This window comes from Pagrus major, chromosome 2, assembly GCF_040436345.1.
Source record: "Pagrus major chromosome 2, Pma_NU_1.0".
NCBI classification, from domain to species: Eukaryota; Metazoa; Chordata; class Actinopteri; order Spariformes; family Sparidae; genus Pagrus; species Pagrus major.
Genome location: NC_133216.1, coordinates 3,844,534 through 3,866,245, shown reverse-complemented (window position 1 = coordinate 3,866,245; position 21,712 = coordinate 3,844,534). Strand labels below are relative to the sequence as shown.

The following is a 21,712-nucleotide window of genomic DNA, read 5'->3' as shown; positions in this document are numbered from 1 at the left end:
GTTCATGTAACTGTTGTGCTATTGTTCATATTGTTGTTGTAGGTACTGTTGAATAAACGGCCTTTTTTCATATTGCGTTTAACTCAAAATATAGTATTAATAAATGATATCAATAATAATTAGGTGTGCAAAACAATAAGTGTCTCAAATAGGGTCACTAATTGCCCATTTTAATTTGCTGATTGTTGCTATTGCCAAATTACAAATGTGTGTTTCAGCTTGTGGTAAATGATGCTTTTTTTGTGAGTTTTCCATTTAAATGTTTTCACATATAAACATTACATCATGCAGACTTTGTGACTGAGCCTTTATCCCAGTTTAGTGTAGCAAATATCTGTTAAACTTGTTTCTCTGAGGAAAAGTAAATGATTCACAAAGCGCTATGAATAATCAGGTTTCCAAGGATTTACATAATCGTACCCTAAATTTGGATACAACTCATATGCAGCATACTAAAACGTATGTTATGTATAATATTTAGATTAGTCACAAAGAGTTTTTCACACTTGTAGAAGGCTAATAAAAGACTTTTACTTTGAAGGCGGTAACCGGAAGTTGAGTGTTGCTGCTGCTAGCTTGAATGCTGGTGCATCTGTGATGACAGGAGGAGCCGATGAGGCAGCAGGTGAATCATTTACATTTTGTAGTTTATTGTCTTTTTCCCACCTGTCTAACATAAAACAAACCGAAAGACACGGTGAGCGGAAATGTTTCGCAGTTCGTGACGAGTTCCGCTGTCCAAAAATAAAAACAATAACATCAACAAAAAGACGAAACCACGCCGCCGGAGCCTGGACTTAGCAGGTAGGCTATAAATAACTTTGTGTGGATCTGAATTGCAGCCTGCGTTGTGTGTCTGTGTGTTTATGTCGTATTGAAGACCGTAATTATCATAATTACGTGTTGTAACAGCAGCCGACGATGCTTTCGCTGTGAAACTAACACAAATGTCTCGTAATGTGACGCAGTCGTCTTCAAGTCAGCCGAGAGGTTTGTGTTAGATTTAAATTTAAATAAAAATACATGAACCCTGGCGTGCTGGAAAACCGACCTGAGGCCAGTTTGCACCGCCTGCAGTAAACAAACTGCATGGAGACTGAGTGTGCAGCAAACATGTGTGTTTTCCTTCATTTTAATGTTGTTAATCGCGTTATTTTAAACCCAAATCCAGATATTTATCTATGAAATATATCTGTGATTATATAAGTTTTGTCACAATACTGGAATTTCTAACTATGACACAATACCTGTGAAACAATTTGATTTTGTGTTTATTATTCTGTGATTTAACAAATAATGCTTTTCAGACTGATGGATCGATGGATTTTGTTTAATATGTACAGTATATTTGTGAATGTTCAATTTAGTGTCTTGTGCAATTTGTTCTGTGCAGGTTATTTGTGACAGAATGAGTCCAAACCAGCAAAACAGAGTATAAACTGTCTGCTGCACATGTCATGTATCATTTGTATCTACTTCCATATTCCCACTTCTCCTCTCAGACTCAAAGAGGAAACTGAAAACCATCGTATGTTGGTGTTAAGTAAAGTTGCTGACAGTTTGTATTTTCTTCACCGTGTTCTCGTATGTTTTAAATTCAGTTTAAATGCATGTTTTGACCATCTTTATCCCATCTCCTTACAGTCAAAATCAGCTCCGTTTCATCAAGTGGATTTAATCAGTAAAAGTACAAGAAATCACAGCTTCTGCATAGATTCAGCCTGAAAAATTAAACGGGTGCTTGCTCAGTCAGTGTCTTCAATATTGGATATTTACCTTTATCAAATGATAGTGGAACAATTTCTTGAAAAATGACAAATGCTTGAATTGATTATAAAAATAGTCTCCAACTAATTTTCTTTTCTGTCCCTTTGTGCCGTTTCCAGGTCAGTTGTTGTGACAGGAGGAACCTCACAGTTGGAGCCATGTTGTCGGGGGAGGAGATTCTGTGCAGCACGCAGCAGGTGATCGCAGGGTTGGAGGCGCTGAGAGGAGAGAACCGCGGCCTGCTGGAGAGCCTGCAGGAGCCGTCGGAGAGTCGGCCGACGTCGGAGAGCGGCAGCGTGGAGCAGGAGAAGAGCGGCATCGTCCTCCAGTTACTGGAGAGGATAGAGCTGGGGCTCAGCGAGGCGCAGGTACAGGTTTCTGGTTGTTTTGATGTTTCCACTAGAGGTTTTTCTTGATTATCAGTCCAAGTTATTACTTTGATGTTTGTTTTATGTCTGAGATGTTTTTCTTCTGTCACTTGTCTCTCGTCTCTCCAGGTGATGATGGCGTTGTCGGCTCACCTGGGTTCACTAGAGGCAGAGAAACAGAAGCTGCGTGCTCAGGTGAGTTTCTGCTGGAAATGTTAAAAAAGAGAAATTCTTCCACTCTGTCCCTCTTTCCTGTCCTCTCTCTCCTCCATTTCTATTTTCCTCCCATCCATCTTCTTCTTCCTCCTTCCCTTCCTTTCCCTCGCCACCATATTTCCTTTCTTCATCCTTTCTCTCCGCCCTTTCCTTTTTCTTATTCTTCTCCTCACCCTTCCTCATCCTCACCCTCCTCAGGTGCGTCGTCTCTGTCAGGAGAATCAGTGGTTGAGGGACGAGCTGGCCGGTGCTCAGCAGCGGCTGCAGGACAGGGAGCAGGAGGTGGTGACCCTGGACGAGCAGAACAAACACCTGCAGTTCATGTCCTCAATACGCAAATACGACCTGGAGGAGCCGCAGCTGGTGAGGACACGACAAACAATACACAAACACAAATGTGTCTGTGTTTATGTTCAGGAAGAGTTTGCCATCAGTACTACACCGGGCCACTGTGTGTTCAAGTAACAAAGGGTCAAAAGCAGAAAAACAGCCTGACAACATTCAAAGAAATTATGCTGAATTATAAACGTAATCTGACTAAAACCTGTTTTATTTTTCATTCATCACAACCTCCTTAGAATAGGGACTTTGTCGATCTTTATACAATATCACCTGACTTTCTTGGCTCTTACAAACACCACTGGCTTAAAATGGTGAGACAGGAATATAATTTAGATGTAGATATACATAATAAGCATGTTTTTTATATTTAAAAAATGGACGTCGTCTTTTTATGTGGAGTGGATGTCTAATCACAACCTTTTCACAATCAAATAACTTGTTAGTCAGATGTTGTTGCACTAAATTGTGCTGAATGTGTTTGTTCCTCACTTCAGGATGACAAAGACGCATCTTCCACCAAGGAGTCTCTGGACGACCTCTTTCCTACAGAAGACGAGGAACAGTCACAAAGTAAGACTTTTCTTGGGTTTGTGAACAAGTTTATCACAAACTTTTTCTCTCAACCGGTAATATACAGTCTTTTTTCAATCATTCACAGCACAAATATGACAACCTTGTGTTTCTCTAAATGTTGGGTAGCATCATTACAAAATAACTTCCAGTCATCTTTATTTTGTCAGGATTTTGAGTCTAGAGTCTTTCTTTCTCTTTGCTGTTCTTGATAGATAATCTTAGGGTGCAACTATGTTGCTGCTGCTCATGATGTTTTGAGTAACAACTCTTCACGCAAAGCAAAGACATTTCAAGCTCTGATGTCACATTTTAGCAGCTACATCACATGCAGTGATAATGAGTTTACAGCCTGTGAAGGAAAATCAGTTTCAGGCAAGCATATCAGGGATCTCTTCACACTACAACAGGATGTTAAAAGGATCTTTAAATTACTTTTTATTCTGATTGGGCTGGTATTCTGATTAATAGTAGAATCTTGGGGTACATCTAAATGCAGCTTTCATCTCATTTAATGCCACCGTTAATAAACTGAAGTCCAGACTCATATCACACTCCCTTCAAATGTCTTTGTATTTGTCTGATTATCGCTCAGTGTCTCAGCCTCATCACAGCAGCGCAGCAGCCGCAGCTCAGCAGGGCGGCTACGAGATTCCCGCCCGCCTTCGGACGCTCCACAACCTGGTCATCCAGTATGCATCCCAGGGACGATACGAGGTCGCTGTACCACTCTGCAAACAGGTGAGAGGGATGTTGCTCTTCTGGTCCAACAAAAGAAAAAAAAAGGATCTGAATCCTGCAACAGCTTCTCACTCCTGATTTGAAATAACGTAATGTCTCAACAGGCTTTGGAAGATCTTGAGAAATCCTCAGGCCACACACACCCAGATGTAGCCACCATGCTGAATATACTGGCGCTGGTGTACAGGTGAGGCCGGTTACCGTGGCAACACATCAACACCACTTGCCCAAAACTGATTATGTCCTCCGCCCTGTCGTCACCTTCACAGACTAATATCAGTCTTACACGAAGCGTCAATTCATTATGATTTAGATGTTCGTGAAGTTTTTGTCTTAAACATTTTTATGAAAACTCTCGATCTGAGGTGACAGTGTGACGTGTTTTTCTCTACAGAGACCAGAACAAATACAAAGAAGCAGCCAACCTGCTGAATGACGCGCTGGCGATCAGAGAGAAAACTCTTGGAATCGACCATCCGGCCGTGAGTCCCCTTCCTTTTTTACTTGTGACCTAGTTGTATGAACAGTAAAGTCACTAAAACAAAGTTTATTTTGTCTCACCATCATTAAATTACACTTATTAATTTCACATAGCCACAAATAGACAGATAATGTTGTCGTAACGCACCCTGCAAACAGCTGTGTTTAAGAAAGAAAAATTATATTAAGAAAACCTTGTGTCTTTCTTTCACTTCCAAAACTACGGAAGCCCTGAGGGGCGAGGGAGATTTTTTTTTTTTCTGGTGCTCCTTTTTCTAAGTTTTAAAAAAAAAAATTTTCATGTGTGAAATTTTTCTTTTCATATTCTGAATATGGATGAAAGTTTTTTTTTGTGTTGACAGGAGTAAAAAATAAATTTACACTTGTGAAAAAATATTTTTTATTCCTGTCAACAGATAAAAAAAAAATTCATTTGTGAAAAAAAAAAAAATTCATTTGTGAAAAAAAAATTCATTTGTGAAAAAAAAATTCATTTGTGAAAAAAAAAATTCATTTGTGGAAAAAAAAAATTCATTTGTGGAAAAAAAAATCATTTGTGGAAAAAAAAAATTCATTTGTGGAAAAAAAAATTCATTTGTGAAAAAAAAAATTCATTTGTGAAAAAAAATTCATTTGTGAAAAAAAAAATTCATTTGTGAAAAAAAAATTCACTTGTGAAAAAAAAAATTCATTTGTGGAAAAAAAAATTCATTTGTGAAAAAAAAAATTCATTTGTGGAAAAAAAAATTCATTTGTGAAAAAAAAAATTCATTTGTGAAAAAAAAAATTCATTTGTGAAAAAAAAAATTCATTTGTGAAAAAAAAATTTCATTTGTGAAAAAAAAATTCATTTGTGAAAAAAAAAATTCATTTGTGGAAAAAAAAAATTCATTTGTGAAAAAAAAAATTCATTTGTGGAAAAAAAAATTCATTTGTGGAAAAAAAAAATTCATTTGTGAAAAAAAAAATTCATTTGTGAAAAAAAAATTCATTTGTGAAAAAAAAATTCATTTGTGAAAAAAAAAAATTTCACCTGCGACAAAAAAAATTCACTCGGCTCAAACACATGAAAAAAAAATTCGCCTGCGAAAACAATTTTTTTTCACATGAAAAAAAAAAGTTTTCTCCCTTGCCCCTCGGGGCTTCCATACAAAACAAATGCACATGTTATCCAGATCAAGATCTTTATTACACAAAGCGGTGGTGCTCATACCACTTTTGTCCACAGGAGCTGCTGGAGTCAACACAAAATGAAAGTTGGTCGTAGCAGATTTAATAAACGCGCTGTAATGAGATTACAAGGCGTCATTACAGTTTATAACCCCGTACACATCCTGAATTTGTTTTGTTCTGTGTCATGTTGTTGCTGGGAGCGCTGCCTTAATCATTACAATGTATACATCTTGTGTTGTTGTGTGTGTGCAGGTGGCAGCAACGCTCAACAACCTGGCGGTGCTTTATGGGAAAAGAGGAAAATACAAAGAAGCTGAACCGCTGTGTAAAAGAGCTCTGGAGATCAGAGAGAAAGTGAGAAAACACACGTGTTACGACACACTTGCATGTTTAATCGTCATTGTTATGGAAAGAACAATGTATTTTTTAGTCCTCACAGTGTATTTTGTGTCTGAATGCCCCCTCAGGTTCTGGGTACGGACCACCCAGATGTGGCCAAGCAGCTGAACAACCTGGCTCTGTTGTGTCAGAACCAGGGGAAGTACCAGGAGGTGGAGCAGTACTATGAACGCGCTCTGCACATCTACCAGAGCAAACTGGGACCAGATGACGCCAACGTGGCCAAAACCAAGAACAACCTGGTAAGTATAAATGTGTATTTTCATTTTGTCAATCTACACTTGCTTTGTTGTTACAAAAGCACCAATTCCTGAACACTGCTGATGAAAATGTATCAACATTCACATTTTTTGTCACTTTCTTCTCTCAATCGTTTCTACAATCAACCACTTTTCCTGTTCTTTCTCAGGCGTCGTGCTATCTTAAGCAGGGGAAATACAGACAAGCTGAATCACTTTACAAAGAGATCCTGACCAGAGCACATGAAAAGGAGTTTGGATCTGTAGAAGGTACAAAACAGCAGCAGATATTATATATTTTGTTGTGGATTTGTCATTTCTGTTCATTACATGTCCATGAGGGATGTGTTTTTACTATATCATCTACAACCAATTCATTGGTTCTCCAGGCGATGGTCGTCCCAGCTGGTCCGGCGCCGAGGAGGGCGGCTCTGGCCAGGACGGACTCAGTAACCTCAAGCGCAGTGGCTCCTTCACCAAACTCAGAGAGTCGATACGCCGAAGCAGTGAGAAACTGGTCCGCAAGCTGAGAGGCGTCGGAATGGAAGAAACAAGCCCGAAGAATGCTGGGTAATATAATATTCTGTTAGAGAAGGTGTTAACGCCCCAACCGGGGGTCGACCTGTAACTGAAACCAGTTTCCTTCAGTAAAGGAACGTTTTTAGCTCATAGATGCAAAAAAACTGCTATTTTTATATAGTGATTATTAATATACATAAAATACATTACCTCATCGCGATCCATCCTGTTGTCTCTGTGTCACTCACTTCCACAACAAATGCACGCGCCGCCGGCACGCAAAGATCTTAACAACAGCAGGTGTCCCTTTATAAAGATTTAGAGCTGATGATGATATTCTGTTCTGTTTTCAGGATGAAGAGGGCGAACTCTCTAAATGTGCTGAATGTTGGAGCCAGAGAGAGTCAGGACGGTGCCAAGGTGAGGAGACTGTTGACGATTCAGTCAGATTTACAGTCATTACACGCACGTGCTTGAGTAGTAAATCTGGTTGTCGTAGTTTTCAATTTAGTTGTGCATTTGTAGCTAAATTCTTATTATTGCACAATGTAGATTCACTTACCATGCACATTTTGTGGATTGTACTATGAATATTACAGTGATTTTAAGTGTGGAACTGAATTCCTTTTTGTGGTTTTACACACGGCAACCAAATAGTGAGCAATGTTATAAAAGAAACCTTTTTTTGTCAGTTCTGCATTTGATATCATAGTTACACTCCTAATACTGACACAAGCACCTGTAATGACTTCACCCATCACATCTAGTCACTGAAGATCTATTGTTTGTGTTTTGTTCGCCAGTCGAGCCGTTTGACAGATGCTCGAGGCCTGAGCTCCAGCACGCAGAGCCTGACCAGACGAGGTTCACTCGGTGGGGCCAGCTAACGCACACAAACACACCTTCTACAAACAACACTATTAAAGACAACTGGAAAGACGTTCACACACAGCTCTATGCTGATCGCTCCTGTCAGATGTCCTACACCAATGTAGATTCCCCACTTCGAGTCCCCTCAAGAAAAGAGATAGCTGTCATAACTGGAGACTTTATCAAAAATATCAATTGCAAAATGGTGAATCACCCCTCATTTAAACAAGTAATAGATCCAAGTTAGCTTAATTATGACATGTTTGTCTCCGGTGATGACGTGTCTCCAAAAGGCGATTAAAAAAGTGGGTCACAAATTGACGTATCTACGTTGCACTAGAAGCTTTCCTTCCTGTTCACTTGAAATTTAATATCATTCCTTCCTGGATGTAGATTAGAAACAAATTCAGTTTTCTCATTACAAATCAACTATTAACTCAAAAATGAAAGGAAACGGAAAATGTTTCGTGAAACATAAAAAATCCTTTTAAACCTTGAATGAAACCAGCATTTAGCCTGTAAGAAAAGTTTTCATAATGTTTTTGACATCATTATATTTGTATTAAACACCCCATGTCACTTGCAGGTTAACAAAAAAATAATCGGTAATACAATGAATTTTATATTTTTAGGTACATTTTCTGTTACAAAAAGTAATTTATGTTTTAAAGTTTCTAAACAGGCACATTGACATTAAAGATAATCTTTTTAAAATGTTATAAATTATCTCTTAAGAAGTACAGGGATGTTAAGTTGTTTGCACAATTTTGAAAATGTGACGCGTTTGTCAAAATGTAAACGTTGCATTTGGTTTACGAGGGAGAAGTTAAGCTATCGATTTGTACTGTTACAGAAGTTATTTTAATGTGTTTTGCCTTTAAAATGTGCAGGTCATTCTGATTATATTTTCATATTGTCAAATCTAATGATAAAAACACAAATGTGTTTCTCAGCTGTGTTGTACCACAGTTCTGTCATTCCACTTTATGAGAATAAGGACCAACTTATTTTTAACGAAAGAAATTCAAAATGTAACACACACATCTGACTTGAAAGATAGTACTCCTAAAAGACGGATATTTTTGCACATTTATATACCGATTAATCAAACTAAATCAATTAATTATTGAGTATTAACATCCCTTAAGTTTCAATCCATTTCATTTTTCAGCAATTATGTATTTTTTGCATTGTGAATTTTTAACTATTGAGAAAATAGTTTTGAAATATCTGGGGCCGGATGTATAAACCATGTTTACATACAAAAAACATCTTTTCCCAGACATACGCTGATAATTATAAAGAAATAATGTGCGTACCTCACGCATACTTTTCATACCAGTGTGCACGTTTTTTAGAAATAGCTGCCGGTGAAATCATGAGGTGGACATGAAATTTTAGGTGAGAGATGTAAAACATTGTTTATTTAGGTTGTTTGCCAATTTCTCAGGCAAATTAATGCATTTAATTTAAATGTATCCGTTACATCAGAGCCATTACTCTCTTGTTAAGGATCTGTTCATTTGATCCTGACGTGAAGCATTTGTAAAGTCTGTTTAAATATGAGCTCTTTAGATTATTCATTAATAATTCTGCTGACATCTAATACTGACAGATATTATCGCACTGACGGTTTACAGGTGCATGTGCAGGCGCTATAAATAGTCACAGCTGTGCGTACGTAATTACAGTTGTTCTGTTTCTACACCCATTTATGGATAATTGTGAGAGTGGAAATAAACCTTGTGCACATGCGCCCGTTTCCACAATGACAGATTTCTCAAACAAAATCAGGCGTACGCACAGCACAATACATCTGACAAAAAGTAAGTGTATGGAGTTTATGCATCTGGCCCCTGGAGACCCAAAGTTATTGTTGTGTGCCTGAGTCAACGTTGTTTTGATGACTTTAAACTGGCTTGGACTGAACTGAGGTCAGTCAAAGAGTCAAGAAAATCAAAACATCTAGCAGCTAGTGCAAACCAGAGAAACAAGGAGTGAATACTGGACCTGTAGTAAATAGATGGAAATTTATCTCCAAAGGCATCCACAGAGCAGCACGTGCAGGGGATGCTTAAACCCAAATTATTTGAGTGAGTGTGAGTATGTTTTGGGGTCTGCCCCATTGTGGGAAAAGTAGCATAATGTAGCAGAATGAAGAAAAATTTTGAGGCACAGGTAGCCAACTGAATTATGTCTATTTCATCGTGTAATTTCACATCTTTGCTTATTCACTGAAATGCCTGAAATCAACTATTATAAATAGTAAACTGTCTCTTAATGATGTGTAGATTTCTTTGTGCTCTTTTTAATTTGTTAGAGCGAAAATTACTTGAACTAGTTACTGAAGACAAACTCCAGATTTGGTGACATGACTACTACACTGAACAAAATATACACCGTACTCTTACTAAACACTCAGGAATGTTTCAAGTAAGATACAGATTCAACTAAATGTCCTCGGAAATCTCGACTCCCTGAAAAATACCAGCTGATCCTCACAGGTTTTATTCCACAAATGTCCTCTTAGGGCTCACTTCCATTTCTTTACTCAGACATATCCTATTTTTCCATGATGGAGAACTACTGATTGTACATTTGCTGTGGTAGAAGATGATGTCACTGCTGTTTGATATAAGGGCAGAAAACGCACTATGTTAGTTACTGTATAAACTACAGTCTGTAAGAATGTTAAATACAAATATGTAGGAAATCGACTCCTCTGTTTATTCTGGTAAATATTGTATTTTATATTTGCAAACGTGAGCTGAAATAAATTACAATAATACTTTAACTTTTTGTGTGATGTTGGCATGCAAATATTGTTTTGTGATTAAGTATATTTTCAAATGGCTGGTCCTTTTTAATTTTATATTTGAATAATTAATGTATATATACTTTTATTTGCCCATTACTTACTTAGTGTATTGTCCCACTACTTGTTTTTGTCAGGAGGAAAAGGCCTCCTAAAAAAAAGGATAAAGATTAACTGCCCGTCCAGATCTAAACACTGAAAACTGAGTTTCTAAACATCTTCACCCTGGAAGAATTTTTTCAAAAGATCATTTTTCAGTGACCTAAAATGCAGTTTGCTTGGATGAAAGGCCAAAATGCATAGAAAAATCTGTTTTAAGAAACTACAATTTCCCAAGAAGAGATACACAAGTCAACAGTTAAATACAAACATTTATATCCCAACTTCCTGGGTGAAAAACAGGAAACACAAATATTCATGTTCAGTACAAAATGTGACTATGTACAGCTGCAGTAGCAAAGGAAACGAACAGTAGTTGGGCCTGTATGACAGACGCTATATGGACCGATGTTACACCCACAGACGGCGTAACAGTTTTGTAGTAAATGCAACACATTGACCCGCTGATGACTGTTTTTAACAAAACATGTTACTTATCAAAACAACGAGTTTCTAAAATCAGAACGTCTTAATCAAAGTAATAGTTTCTCCACAAACTACAGCGCTCTGAAAATACTGTGAAGTGTCTCATCCATTTTAAAAGTTTAATGTCAAGTAAAGGTTTATTACTGTTGTTGATATTTCTGTTATATCCTCTCATTGTGCATCTGTTAGTGATCTGTAATACTGAATACACCGAGTATACAAAATGTTATAACTGTCTCTGTGAAATCCTGAATATGTTTGAAGCTGATGGGGACTAACAGCAGTGACAGTTTGTGACCTGAAATACTGAATGATTGTGCCTTTTTTTCAGGCTCAGACATTTGATCCATTATACAAAGACTGGAAGTTATCCAGTCAGAAGTCATTACTGTAACCACCAGAGCTGGGTCAACATGTGATTTAAATACTTTTCATGTTTGTTTACCAGATAGGTGGACAAGACAAGCTTCAAGTTTTTTTTTGTTTAGTGATAACCAAACCTCGAGTCTAAACTGGCCTAATGAGGTAAACTTCCATTATTCACACCAAAATAAATGTCACCTGCTATTTGACCCGGTTCTAATTGTCGCACAGTAATGATGTCACTGTAACGGTTGTTGACTCATCAGCAGTGATGACATCAGGTTTGATGAGCGATCTTAGCGATTTTCTGCAGCATCTCCTCCGACTCCAGCTGCTCGAGAGTCAGCAGAGACAGACCCAACTGGTCCTCCTGGAGCAAGAAAAGAAAAGGGAGAGATAAGGATAATAGTGACAGGTAAAAATCAGGGAAACAACAAGGTGAGTATGGTGATCACAGACTACCTGGTCAACTATTTTAGTGTCTAAATGACACTTTGGCCGGCTGACACTGCTGAGGACCTCTAGTAAAAACAGGCTTTTTATCTGCTTGATAAGTCATGAAAAACAGGTGGGAGCTCAAATGACTACAGAACAGTTTTTCTTCTGTTTCATTCAGTGTTTGAAATCAACATTCTGACTCGCATGCATTAAGATTAAAAAAAAAATGTTACCAGCCAAACTAATTATTTAACCCTTTTCATGAAAAAGTCAAGTACAGTACAGGAGAGATTTATCACAAATAAATATACTGGAATAATATACTGCATTAATATTACAAAAACTTCTTGATTATCAAATTAACATGCGACATACTACACACAACATACTAATAAGATCATGAAATAACTGAATCGTGATAAACTAAATTCAAACAGCTGTGCCGACGTTCACTTTTGCCCACTACACAGATGAAACAGAAGTTTCAAAGTTGTTCATTTCTCTTTTTTGCTTCTGATGACCTTACGCCTGAGTGAGTGATCATTTTAACCAAGATTACATTTAAGCTTCCTGTATCTAACCAGATAGCAAAGTGAAAAAAAGACAGATTTTCCACATATGATGCTTGGCAGGTGTGAATCGTACCTGTCTGAAAGGCTGAGCCATCTGCCGGAGGAAGTGCTTGGAGAGCTGGATGGACTCGTCCACGGTGAGGTTCAGACTGCCGTCACTGATATGCTCCTGAATCCAGCGAGGAAGCTTCCCGCGTTTGTCTGCTCGGGCGTAACGCTGTGGACGAGAGAAGCAATCATCACGTACCGACTGATCTTCACTAAGTCCTCAGTGGAGCCACTTTAACTGGAACTTACCAGCAGTTAATATGAAGCAAAGTGATGCTAAGAAATTGCAAATTGTGTATAAAATAAAAGCATGTTTTACAATGGCGGGATCACAAGACAAAACGATTTAGACTGTGTAGAAACATCACACACCTTGTCAGCAAAAATCATGAGTCCGTAGTCGGTCTTGCCTCTGATGGCTCTGCCCACACACTGGGCCGCGTGACGCATGGCATCAAACGTCAGAAAGTCGTTCTCTCTGATCTGAAAGTGATCCCGCAGGTACTCCAGACGAGCCTGAAACATGACAGTCAGACAAGATTCAAAACAAAACGTCTTTTCCTTTTTAGTGACAATGTGAACATTTTGTTTTGGGTCTGTTAAAAGAGACTGATCTTGAAGAAAAGATTATTCCTTATACAAGTTATCATTGGTTAAATGAGTTGAATAAATAAAATAAAATCAATATTACAATCAATCATATTATACTTTTTGTTAATCAATTTCACATGCTTAACTCAGATAACGTGGCGGAGGGTAAATGTGGTGCATTTTATAGTAAGAGTGAGTGAGTTTGAACACAGAGATAGATCTGACCTTTAGGATGCGGCTCTGCGTGTAAACGTACGGCACTCCAAACATGATGACAGCTCGGCCAAAGTGATGCACTGAACAGAAAACAACACATTTCATAGTTATGTTGAAAAACGCAACTCGCCACACACCAGACTTCATGTGAAACGTATCTTGCTTATAACCATGAAGAACTCTGTTGTATTGCTTTTACTGTTTGCATTTCTACACAGAAGTTTCCTACTTAGTCCTGATCATTTACCGAAATCTATTCCTTCGGACACCTTTCCCCTGGCCACAGACAGCAGGATGGCTCCTCTACCATTCTCACAAGCCTGAGGAACAGAGGCAGAAAGAGAAAGGTCAGAGGTTAAAAGTCTTGGATCCAGCAGGAGATCAAATATTACCATGAGTTTGCTTTCACTCATTACAGCACGACTAATGCTTGATCTTCGTTTTAGCACATTGGCCGCTATTATTATCTAGCTATTTACAATATGTATGAGGAAAGATGACAGGTGTGTCTCTGACCTCCTGATATTTCTCCAGGGCCATGCTCGTCTCTGCACCATCTGGAGTCTCAATGAAAATCAGCTTGTTTCTCTGGATATTCTCCAAGATACCCTGCAAACAAACGTGTGCAAAAAAACACAGAACTATTAAGTTACACTTCTTTTTATATACAAAGAGATAAAGAACAAATGATAACTTTGATGGGGATTCATGTTAAAAAGAAGCAGCACAGTCTCCCAGGTGTGTGTGTGTGTGTGTGTGTGTGTGTGCCGCGTCTGTTCCCACACACTGACCTGTTCATACCAAGACGCCACTATGTTCTCCATGTAAACGTAGCTGGTGAAAAACGCCACGATGCCATCGGGAACGATCGCAGACATTTCTAGGAGTAGGTTGCCGTAGTTACGAATCACAGCTGGAAACAAAAAAAAAAAGAGATTAATACTTATATCAACACTTATATTTGAAAAAATAATAATGTTTTGTTTATAGAACGGTTTTGTGATATTGTTTTCTAAAAAAGAAACGCATTTCTACTCACCAAAGTCTTCTCTGGTCTCAAACTTTGAGCTCAGGGCCACCTGATCATTTCCCCGGCCGACGATCTGTGAGACAAATCGGAAAGAAAAAAAACAAAAAACTCGGATAAGCTTCAACAATTCAGTAATACAATTTTGAAAATGGGGAATTATGAGAATAATATTTTCCAACACGTGTCTGAGTGAAGTTACACACCAGAGGACAGAGGCAGGTCCGTGCCAGCGTCATGGTGAAGGACGCCATGGTAACTGGGCGGAAGTCGAGGATTCTGGGATAGATGTCCAGCGGAGAGAGAGTCTAAATGAGAGCAGACGTTTATCCGTGCATGTTAACAGTCATTTGTTTGGGGAGCACAGATGTCAGGACTAAATGTTGAACATGAAATCAATTCACTAAGTTCCCAGAATAAAAAGAAAGAATGGATTAAATAATCCGGTCATAATTTACTATAACTAACTTTTTGTGAATGAAACTGCAAGAATATATTTTAAGTAGCCTTGAGGCAAAAATCGCAACTGTGGATTAAATAACTGAAGTGACAGACTGTGAACTGAGCAGAGAAGAAAAGAGGCAGAGTGAAAACTAAACTTACCCCAGAGGTGATGACGACTGACTGAAACCTTTGGAAAACAGGTTTGATGGCTATAGACGGATCCATACAGCTGAGAGAGGAGCAGAAACAAAAAACAAAGATCAGAAGAGTGTGTGTGTTTCATTTCTTATATCCACACAGGCTGAGTCCTGCATCCTCTGACATATCTGATCAACTGTATGTTTTAATTAACGAATAAGAGCTCAGATCCAACAGAAACATCTAATTAAGATCATCATTGAGTAAAATCATGTAATAATAACTGCTTTGCTTTTTGGGTTTCAGAATAAAGCTCCTCAGTCTTTGTAGCTGAAATGTATTGTATTATTGTTCTCAGTAGAGAGCTTCATGCGTAGGACCGGACACCTGACCCTTTGGGTTCGGATCCACATTCTATACAGTGAATCAGGTCCAGATCGGGTCGTGTTCGATTACCGTGATTCCCAGTTGTTTTTAACATCACGTGTAATACCTGAATGTCTTTACGTTCATTATGCTACATCTACCCTACCTGAAGTGGAGCACAGGGTTGGCGATGGTTGGAGTTCTGTCTTCAAAGGGCTCAATGATGATGGTGAAACCTGCAGAGAGAAAGAGAACAAAAGGTTAATGACGATAACATGAAAAAATACAGTCAAGAGGATTTTAAAACCAGGTTTTAAACAAGTTACAAGTTAGATTTGTAGAAACAAGCACAGTGCACTATGAACAACAAAACACTATGATGGGCACTTTCCCATTCTTCTATACAGCAGAAACAGTGACTGGACAAAACATCAGCATAACAAAACACAGTAAACATTTGGGAGCGGAGTGCAAAACAAACTTTTACCACTCAGTAGATTACCATTTTTTGGGGGGGCTGTTAAGTGAAGCAAATCTTAAGGACTTTCCTGGTGTTCGTCTGGTGTCTGGTGCTAATTTTGAGCACTTTTTGGGAGATATCAAAAACTAAATCTGACTGCTACCACACACACCTCACTACAACTACAGTGTCTGCCAAAGCAACATGTCTAACAGTATCTGGTTTCAGTACTTGAAGATGTACAGAGGTGTTTTGGTACCTTGGCTGTAGGTGCTGACCAGTGTAGCAAAGTTAGAGATGAGAGTAACAGCTGAGAAGTCTGCGATGTCGGCGATCTCCAGAGTTCGCAGTAACGACTGTAACCGCTCTGCACAAAACCTGATCAGACAAACAGAGAGGACATGAGCTGGTACCAGAGTGAGCAACTGAGAGTGCATTTAAGAGGTGAGTGATTGAGTAAGAAATATAATAAAGATGTGAGGAGGTGAAAGAGTCAGCGGGAAGCTGCTAGAAAAAATTAGGGAACTGGAGAGTGAGGAAGGGGAATAAGTGATTGAGCTACTAGGAAAGTGAAAGAGCAAGAAACTGAGTGAGTAAATGATCACTTGAGGGCCACATTGCCGTCTAAAGCTCATGTTTGTCTGGAGAATTCAGGCTGAAAATGAGGTTATGAAATGGTTGATTTTAAGTTTTAATGTGTTGCTGAAGTCGACACTGACCTGAGAGGCTTGCGGTCGATGCAGACTTTTTCAAAGATGTCTTTGAGGAACTGAGGCGTGCTTTCCTGTACGACATGGTGGACCCTCAGACGGGACTTCAGATACTCCATGAAACGTCTCAAGAAACCAACAAAGTGCTCTGCTGTGCGAATGGTACCAGGGACTGCCTCTGAGCGGGAAAGAAATAGAGCAGTGAAAAAGCAATGTCGTCAAACTTTTGGAAGACTGAGTTTCTTGTTTTTGTCTGAACTAGGAGTCTAAACAATGAAAATGCAATGAAAAGATGCAGAATAAAACCAAAAACCAAACAGATTTGATGTCCAATCCTGCTGATGCCGTACCTCGAAGAATTTCATCTGGTAACACGGGATTTGCGAGGTAGACGTCGGTTTCCCTGGCGACATTGGCCTCCTTCAGTCCCTCCACCAGTCGCCTGTACTCCTGCTTTAGTTTAGCAGCGTCTGTTTCCTTTATCCTGTCAGACAGCAGGGGAGGCGGGGCAGAGATGAAAACAGGAAGTTAATGCTGATGGAAATACAGGTACATCCCAATTACCATTTCTGATCAGTCACTTATGGCGGACAAGGTTAAAATAAGAAACTGGTGGATTTGTGTTACCTGTATGTCTGATTAATAAGGGAAATAAAATAACATTTATCAGAAAGATTTTCCTTTTTATTACACATCATAGTGTTTCAGTACACTTGCTGCTGACCTCTGTGGACTCTTACTTGCTTATGGTGTTCTGAAGTGTGTCCACGTTGTTCTGGCAGCGGTCGAGTGTTCGTCTGGTGATGTTCACGCTCATGGAGTCGATACACACATTGTCTGAGGAAGACGTGAGACAGATAACATGAAGAGAAACGTGACTCATCCTGACAGTGGCCAAGTTAAGATCCTTCCAAAAAGTGATCAGAATTACAGAAGTAATTTCAGATTTTTGTGGTTAACACATAATAAATTCATGTGATTGCACAAAATCTCCTCACCTATATTATGAGCCTCATCAAACACCACTACAGAGTTCTTGGCCAGCTCCTTGGACACCAGATCAGCTATCTTGGGGTCCAGCAGGTAGTGGTAGCTGTAAACCACAATGTTGGCATGCAGGATCTATGAGGAAATAAAGACAGGAGAGAGAAAAGCTTAGAGATGCAGTAACAACCATTGTGTCAAATATCAAGACATTATTTAGTATAATGTGACTGTGGTTTGGTCAGATTATTTTCACATTAGTATAACGAGCAGTCGCCAAATGTTCCTCTTGATGAAAAACATTTATATACTTCATTGTAAACCTCTGTGGTTCCATGTCGAGCATCTCCGATGTGCAGAAATGAAAACCATCTACTCTGGTTTTAAGCTTATCCAACCATAAATCCATCCAGTAATAACTTTCCCCAAATACTAGGAATGCATTCTGCACACCAGGCTACATATTTCATGTTTGCAGCAGTCTGTAGAGAAACGTACCGAGTGTCGTGCCAGATAGTAGGGACACCAGCCTTTCCTCCTGCCAAAGTCTTTCAGGTCATCGAGGTTGTAGATTCCAGCAGGAAGAGGCACCTGTCGGCCGACTGAGTCAAACTCCTACACACAAACATGTGAGACAGAGGATAGAGGCGATAGATAGAGGCATTGTGCTCACGGTGCAACAGTCTGCTGAATTAAATTATGTTCACAAACACGCCGACACTCAGTGGATGGGCATTCCTTGTCCAATCACATGCCTGCATGACAATCAGATGGCTTAGTGTCAGCAGCAACTTCGCTTATCACAAACTTTATTCAAATGAAGTTCAACGAACATCTTAGTTTAGGGAATAACGTGCCACTAAAAACAGATCAACTGAAGCAAATGTGCATAAAGTGAAAGGAAGTTATAATCAGTCGAGCTGAATCGATGAGATCAACAGAAAACCTACAGGCACCTGCTCCGCTTTGAAAATCAATTAATCATTTGAGTCACTTTTTATTCACGTGTTGGCTTCTTAAATGTAAATATTTTCTATATGTTAAGGTTTTATATATCTATAAATTTTGGTGACTTCTTACCTCATAGAAGCGACATGAAGGCAGGTTGGGGTCGCTGTGCCGTTGTGCACGAATGTACGAGGCGGTCAGACTGTGGCACTTCCCATCAACCTCCTTACCGTAGCGCAGCGCGCTCACCTGGACAGAAGCAGACAATCATGGTTACAATCGATGTAGACTTACTTTTAGACGTATAGCAGAAACAAAGAAGAACAGAAAACTCGGTTCTGAATCTAAAAGACAATCAAATAGCTGCTATAATACTCAGTCAGCTTTAAATGTGTGTGTTAGTGTTCATGCTTCGTCTCTGTTGGGTGCGAGGTCCTGATTTGTCCTGGACGGTGGCTGTTCGTACCTCCGGGTGGATGCAGAGGTTTTTTCTGGAAGAAAGGGCCAGAGCGAGGAAGTTATTGCTCTCTCCAGTTTGTTTGGAATAAAACTCCATCAACTTTCTCAGCTCCTCCACGACCTAAAAAGACAGAGAAATATATGACACAAGTTCTGATGATTTAAAGCAACTCCTTCATATTGTTTTAAATGTTTTTCTTACTGCTTAATTTTAAATTTAGAATTGGCTGAGCCGTAGGAACAGTTAGACAGGATAAATTGCTGTTGCTGGGATTTAACCTGTATGTCCTATGAAATAGACTTTCGTGACTTTTTGGTGATTGTGATTTTGTGACTCACCTTCTCGATCTCAGGAACAGTTCTGGAGCAGTATATTAGCTTGGTCACTTCCAAAGGAAAGGCCTGACAAAGAGAGACCCTAACATATGAATGTGTTCACTGGCTGATGGGAAGTCACAGTGGACCTGAAAACACAACAAGTCAAATGCGCACACAGCTCAACTCACCTTCTGGTAGGCAACAATGAGGGACAGCAGGGAGATGGTCTTCCCTGTTCCTGACGGCATCTCCAGGACTCCATGACCCTGAACACACACATAAAGTTACCTTTGTGTGGCCGCCCTCACGCTAATGCAGCAGAAAATAAAAACTGATGATAATATCAACTCCACCCTAAACTTGTGTTTAATCAGTCAGACACAAAGGGGGAAAGGTAAACTGTGTCTGTGTCTTTTTAGTACAAAAGTCCCTCTCTGTGTTTCCCCCGGAGTTGTATCACAACATAGTAACACAAAAGGGAACCGTTGAGTTATTTTTGAGGAAAATATCAAATATTTTGCAGGGTCCAGCTTCTTAAATGTGAGGATTTGCTGCTTTTCTTTGTCATTTATGACAGTAAATGAAGAGTCTCTGGGTTTGAGACTGTTGGTCGGACAAAAGAAGCATTTTGAAGATGTTCCCTTGAGCTCTGGGAAATTGTGATGAGCATTTTTTATAAGATTTGTTATGTGTGTACATTATAGTGCACACACCCACCCAGCAGTAGGGTGTGACAACCAGCTACCCAGGCACAACAATGTTTGTGAACTTATTGTCCACAGATCCTGCAGAATAAACAGAGATACTTTACCCACCTTGGCATCCAGTGTCCTCTTCAGCTCCAGCATGTAGGAGTACTGCTCAGGATATATGTAGTCATATGGAAAATACACCAACAGACCGTCAATGTTGAGCCTGGAATAAAACACATGCGTCACAGTTATAACGTCCAGTGTCCCTGCTAGCTTCAGAGGCTACACACTGAACTAAACATGTGTATGAAGCTAAGCTAACGTGGACTGCTGGTTGTGCAACCCACAGCAAATTACACGAACACAAAGACGTACAATTAATTGTTGAGGATAAGGTGAATAAACTGCATTTTAATGTTACCTAAGCTATGTTAAGTCAGCTATCACAGATACTATTGAAATGAATGCAATCAAGCTAGCACAACCACTCTGACGTCTGCGTAGATGGTTTATTTTTCAGTCCCGTGTTCACAAAAAACACTCACTTCATGTTGTAAAACGCGCAGCAGCCGCTCCTCTTCTTTGTCAGTCACTTTCGCTATTTTAAAACAGTCATTGATAACTTTAGTGTCACTTTAAAACACCAAACACACTGAAGCGTCGCACCCGGACGCTGCTGCTGCTTTTTCTTCTTCTGTGGTTTTCGCCAGTTCACTCCGACACTCGTTACGACCTTTCAGAATAAACTACTCGCACATCCACTTCTACACATGAGTGTACTTCGTGTACTTTGTACAGTCTGTGACGTGACGTGAATAACTGCCTTTTTCAGATCCGTGTCTGGTTAACACGGATTGCCTTCTCTGAGCATAATATTCTCAATCTCCGAGACACACCGTGTATTGTCACACGTTTGCCTATTTTAAAAGTTTTATTTCCAAAGTCCGTACCGGAAAGTAGAGTTTGCTATCCTGTCTGCATTGACGCTAGCTTGACGGTTTGCTGCCCTCCAGCGGCCACAGTGCGGAACTGCAACACAGCACATTAGTAAAGACAGCGTCACTGCTAACACTTCCGGGTGAACACTTTCAAAATGAAGTGACGGGACAGAAGCGACCGGAAGAAAAAAAAATTATCTCATTATTGATTATTCCTTTGTGGTCAAATCTCCGCCGAGTGTCAGTCAGAAGGGAAAATATCGAGGAACTTAATGCAAAGACACACACGGATGGAGAACGATACGTTAATTTCATGATTGCTTTTATCATTTAATTTCTAATTGTTGTAGTTTGGTCCCCGTATTATGAAAGGATTAACCCGGAAGCTGTAGTATGCTATCACATCTGCATTTCCGCAAACTTGACTAATTTAAACATTGTTGCAGTTTCACACTGTGGCCACTGGAGGGCGACAAATACACGTAAATCTAGTGGGAGACAATCATTTCTATTGTTTTGAATGATAGCACTTAGCTCCTACAACATGATATTGACAATCTGTATTTTTCTTCTTCTTGTTGTTATTCTTTTTCTTCTTATCATTTTTCTTATTATTATTACCATTCTTCTTCTTCTGCTTCTTATTATTATAAAAACAAAACGACCCCTGCAGAGGGAGTGCCAGATGTTAGCAGTGTAAATAGCCAAGGCTAATTTCCAACACCAGTCCCTTGATGGGCATTAATGACCCAAAATTACATGTTATAGTTTAAAATCTATAACATGTCAGTCATCATTGATTTTTTTGAAAATAAAGAAAAAAATAATAATGCTTTTTATTCTAATTATTAATTAATATTAAATAAATAATGTCTGTGTGAGTTTGTGTGTGAAGAATCATCCAGGTAGCCTCAGC

The 21,712-nt window shown here is 39.2% G+C and overlaps 2 protein-coding genes across 2 annotated transcripts; one reads left to right on the top strand and one right to left on the bottom strand.

The window, feature by feature from the left end:
• Window positions 1–672: 672 nt before the first annotated feature.
• On the top strand, window positions 673–10,478 carry klc3 (kinesin light chain 3). Its single transcript, XM_073482384.1, has 14 exons — window positions 673–804; window positions 1,887–2,135; window positions 2,265–2,330; window positions 2,550–2,714; window positions 3,188–3,263; window positions 3,859–4,004; window positions 4,109–4,191; window positions 4,399–4,486; window positions 5,910–6,011; window positions 6,125–6,298; window positions 6,466–6,565; window positions 6,685–6,865; window positions 7,168–7,234; window positions 7,618–10,478. The coding sequence occupies exons 2-14, from the start codon at window positions 1,926–1,928 to the stop codon at window positions 7,699–7,701; spliced, it is 1,542 nt and encodes a 513-aa protein (XP_073338485.1). The 5' UTR covers window positions 673–804; window positions 1,887–1,925; the 3' UTR covers window positions 7,702–10,478.
• Window positions 10,479–10,850: 372 nt separating this feature from the next.
• ercc2 (excision repair cross-complementation group 2) lies at window positions 10,851–20,561 on the bottom strand. The gene is made up of 23 exons (XM_073482376.1): window positions 20,404–20,561; window positions 19,982–20,081; window positions 19,355–19,432; window positions 19,188–19,250; window positions 18,856–18,969; window positions 18,522–18,638; window positions 17,940–18,056; window positions 17,456–17,579; window positions 17,198–17,294; window positions 16,808–16,941; window positions 16,467–16,635; window positions 16,007–16,125; window positions 15,454–15,523; window positions 14,943–15,012; window positions 14,546–14,647; window positions 14,352–14,415; window positions 14,104–14,225; window positions 13,829–13,921; window positions 13,560–13,632; window positions 13,322–13,392; window positions 12,878–13,021; window positions 12,531–12,674; window positions 10,851–11,817 (listed from the first exon to the last, which is right to left on the bottom strand). Exons 1-23 carry the CDS (start codon window positions 20,406–20,408, stop codon window positions 11,725–11,727), a joined length of 2,283 nt encoding a protein of 760 aa, XP_073338477.1. The 5' UTR covers window positions 20,409–20,561; the 3' UTR covers window positions 10,851–11,724.
• Between the last annotated feature and the right edge of the window lie 1,151 nt (window positions 20,562–21,712).

Coding starts and splice junctions, on each gene's coding strand:
- klc3 (XM_073482384.1), top strand. CDS start 1,926: ATGTTGTCGGGGGAGGAGATTCTGTGCAGCACGCAGCAGGTGATCGCA. Junction 2,331..2,549: donor AACAGAAGCTGCGTGCTCAG/GTGAGTTTCTGC, acceptor CACCCTCCTCAG/GTGCGTCGTCTCTGTCAGGA. Junction 7,235..7,617: donor AGAGTCAGGACGGTGCCAAG/GTGAGGAGACTG, acceptor TTTGTTCGCCAG/TCGAGCCGTTTGACAGATGC.
- ercc2 (XM_073482376.1), bottom strand. Junction 16,942..17,197: donor CTTCAGAACACCATAAGCAA/GTAAGAGTCCAC, acceptor GCTGTCTGACAG/GATAAAGGAAACAGACGCTG. Junction 14,226..14,351: donor TGAGACCAGAGAAGACTTTG/GTGAGTAGAAAT, acceptor TTTTGTTTCCAG/CTGTGATTCGTAACTACGGC.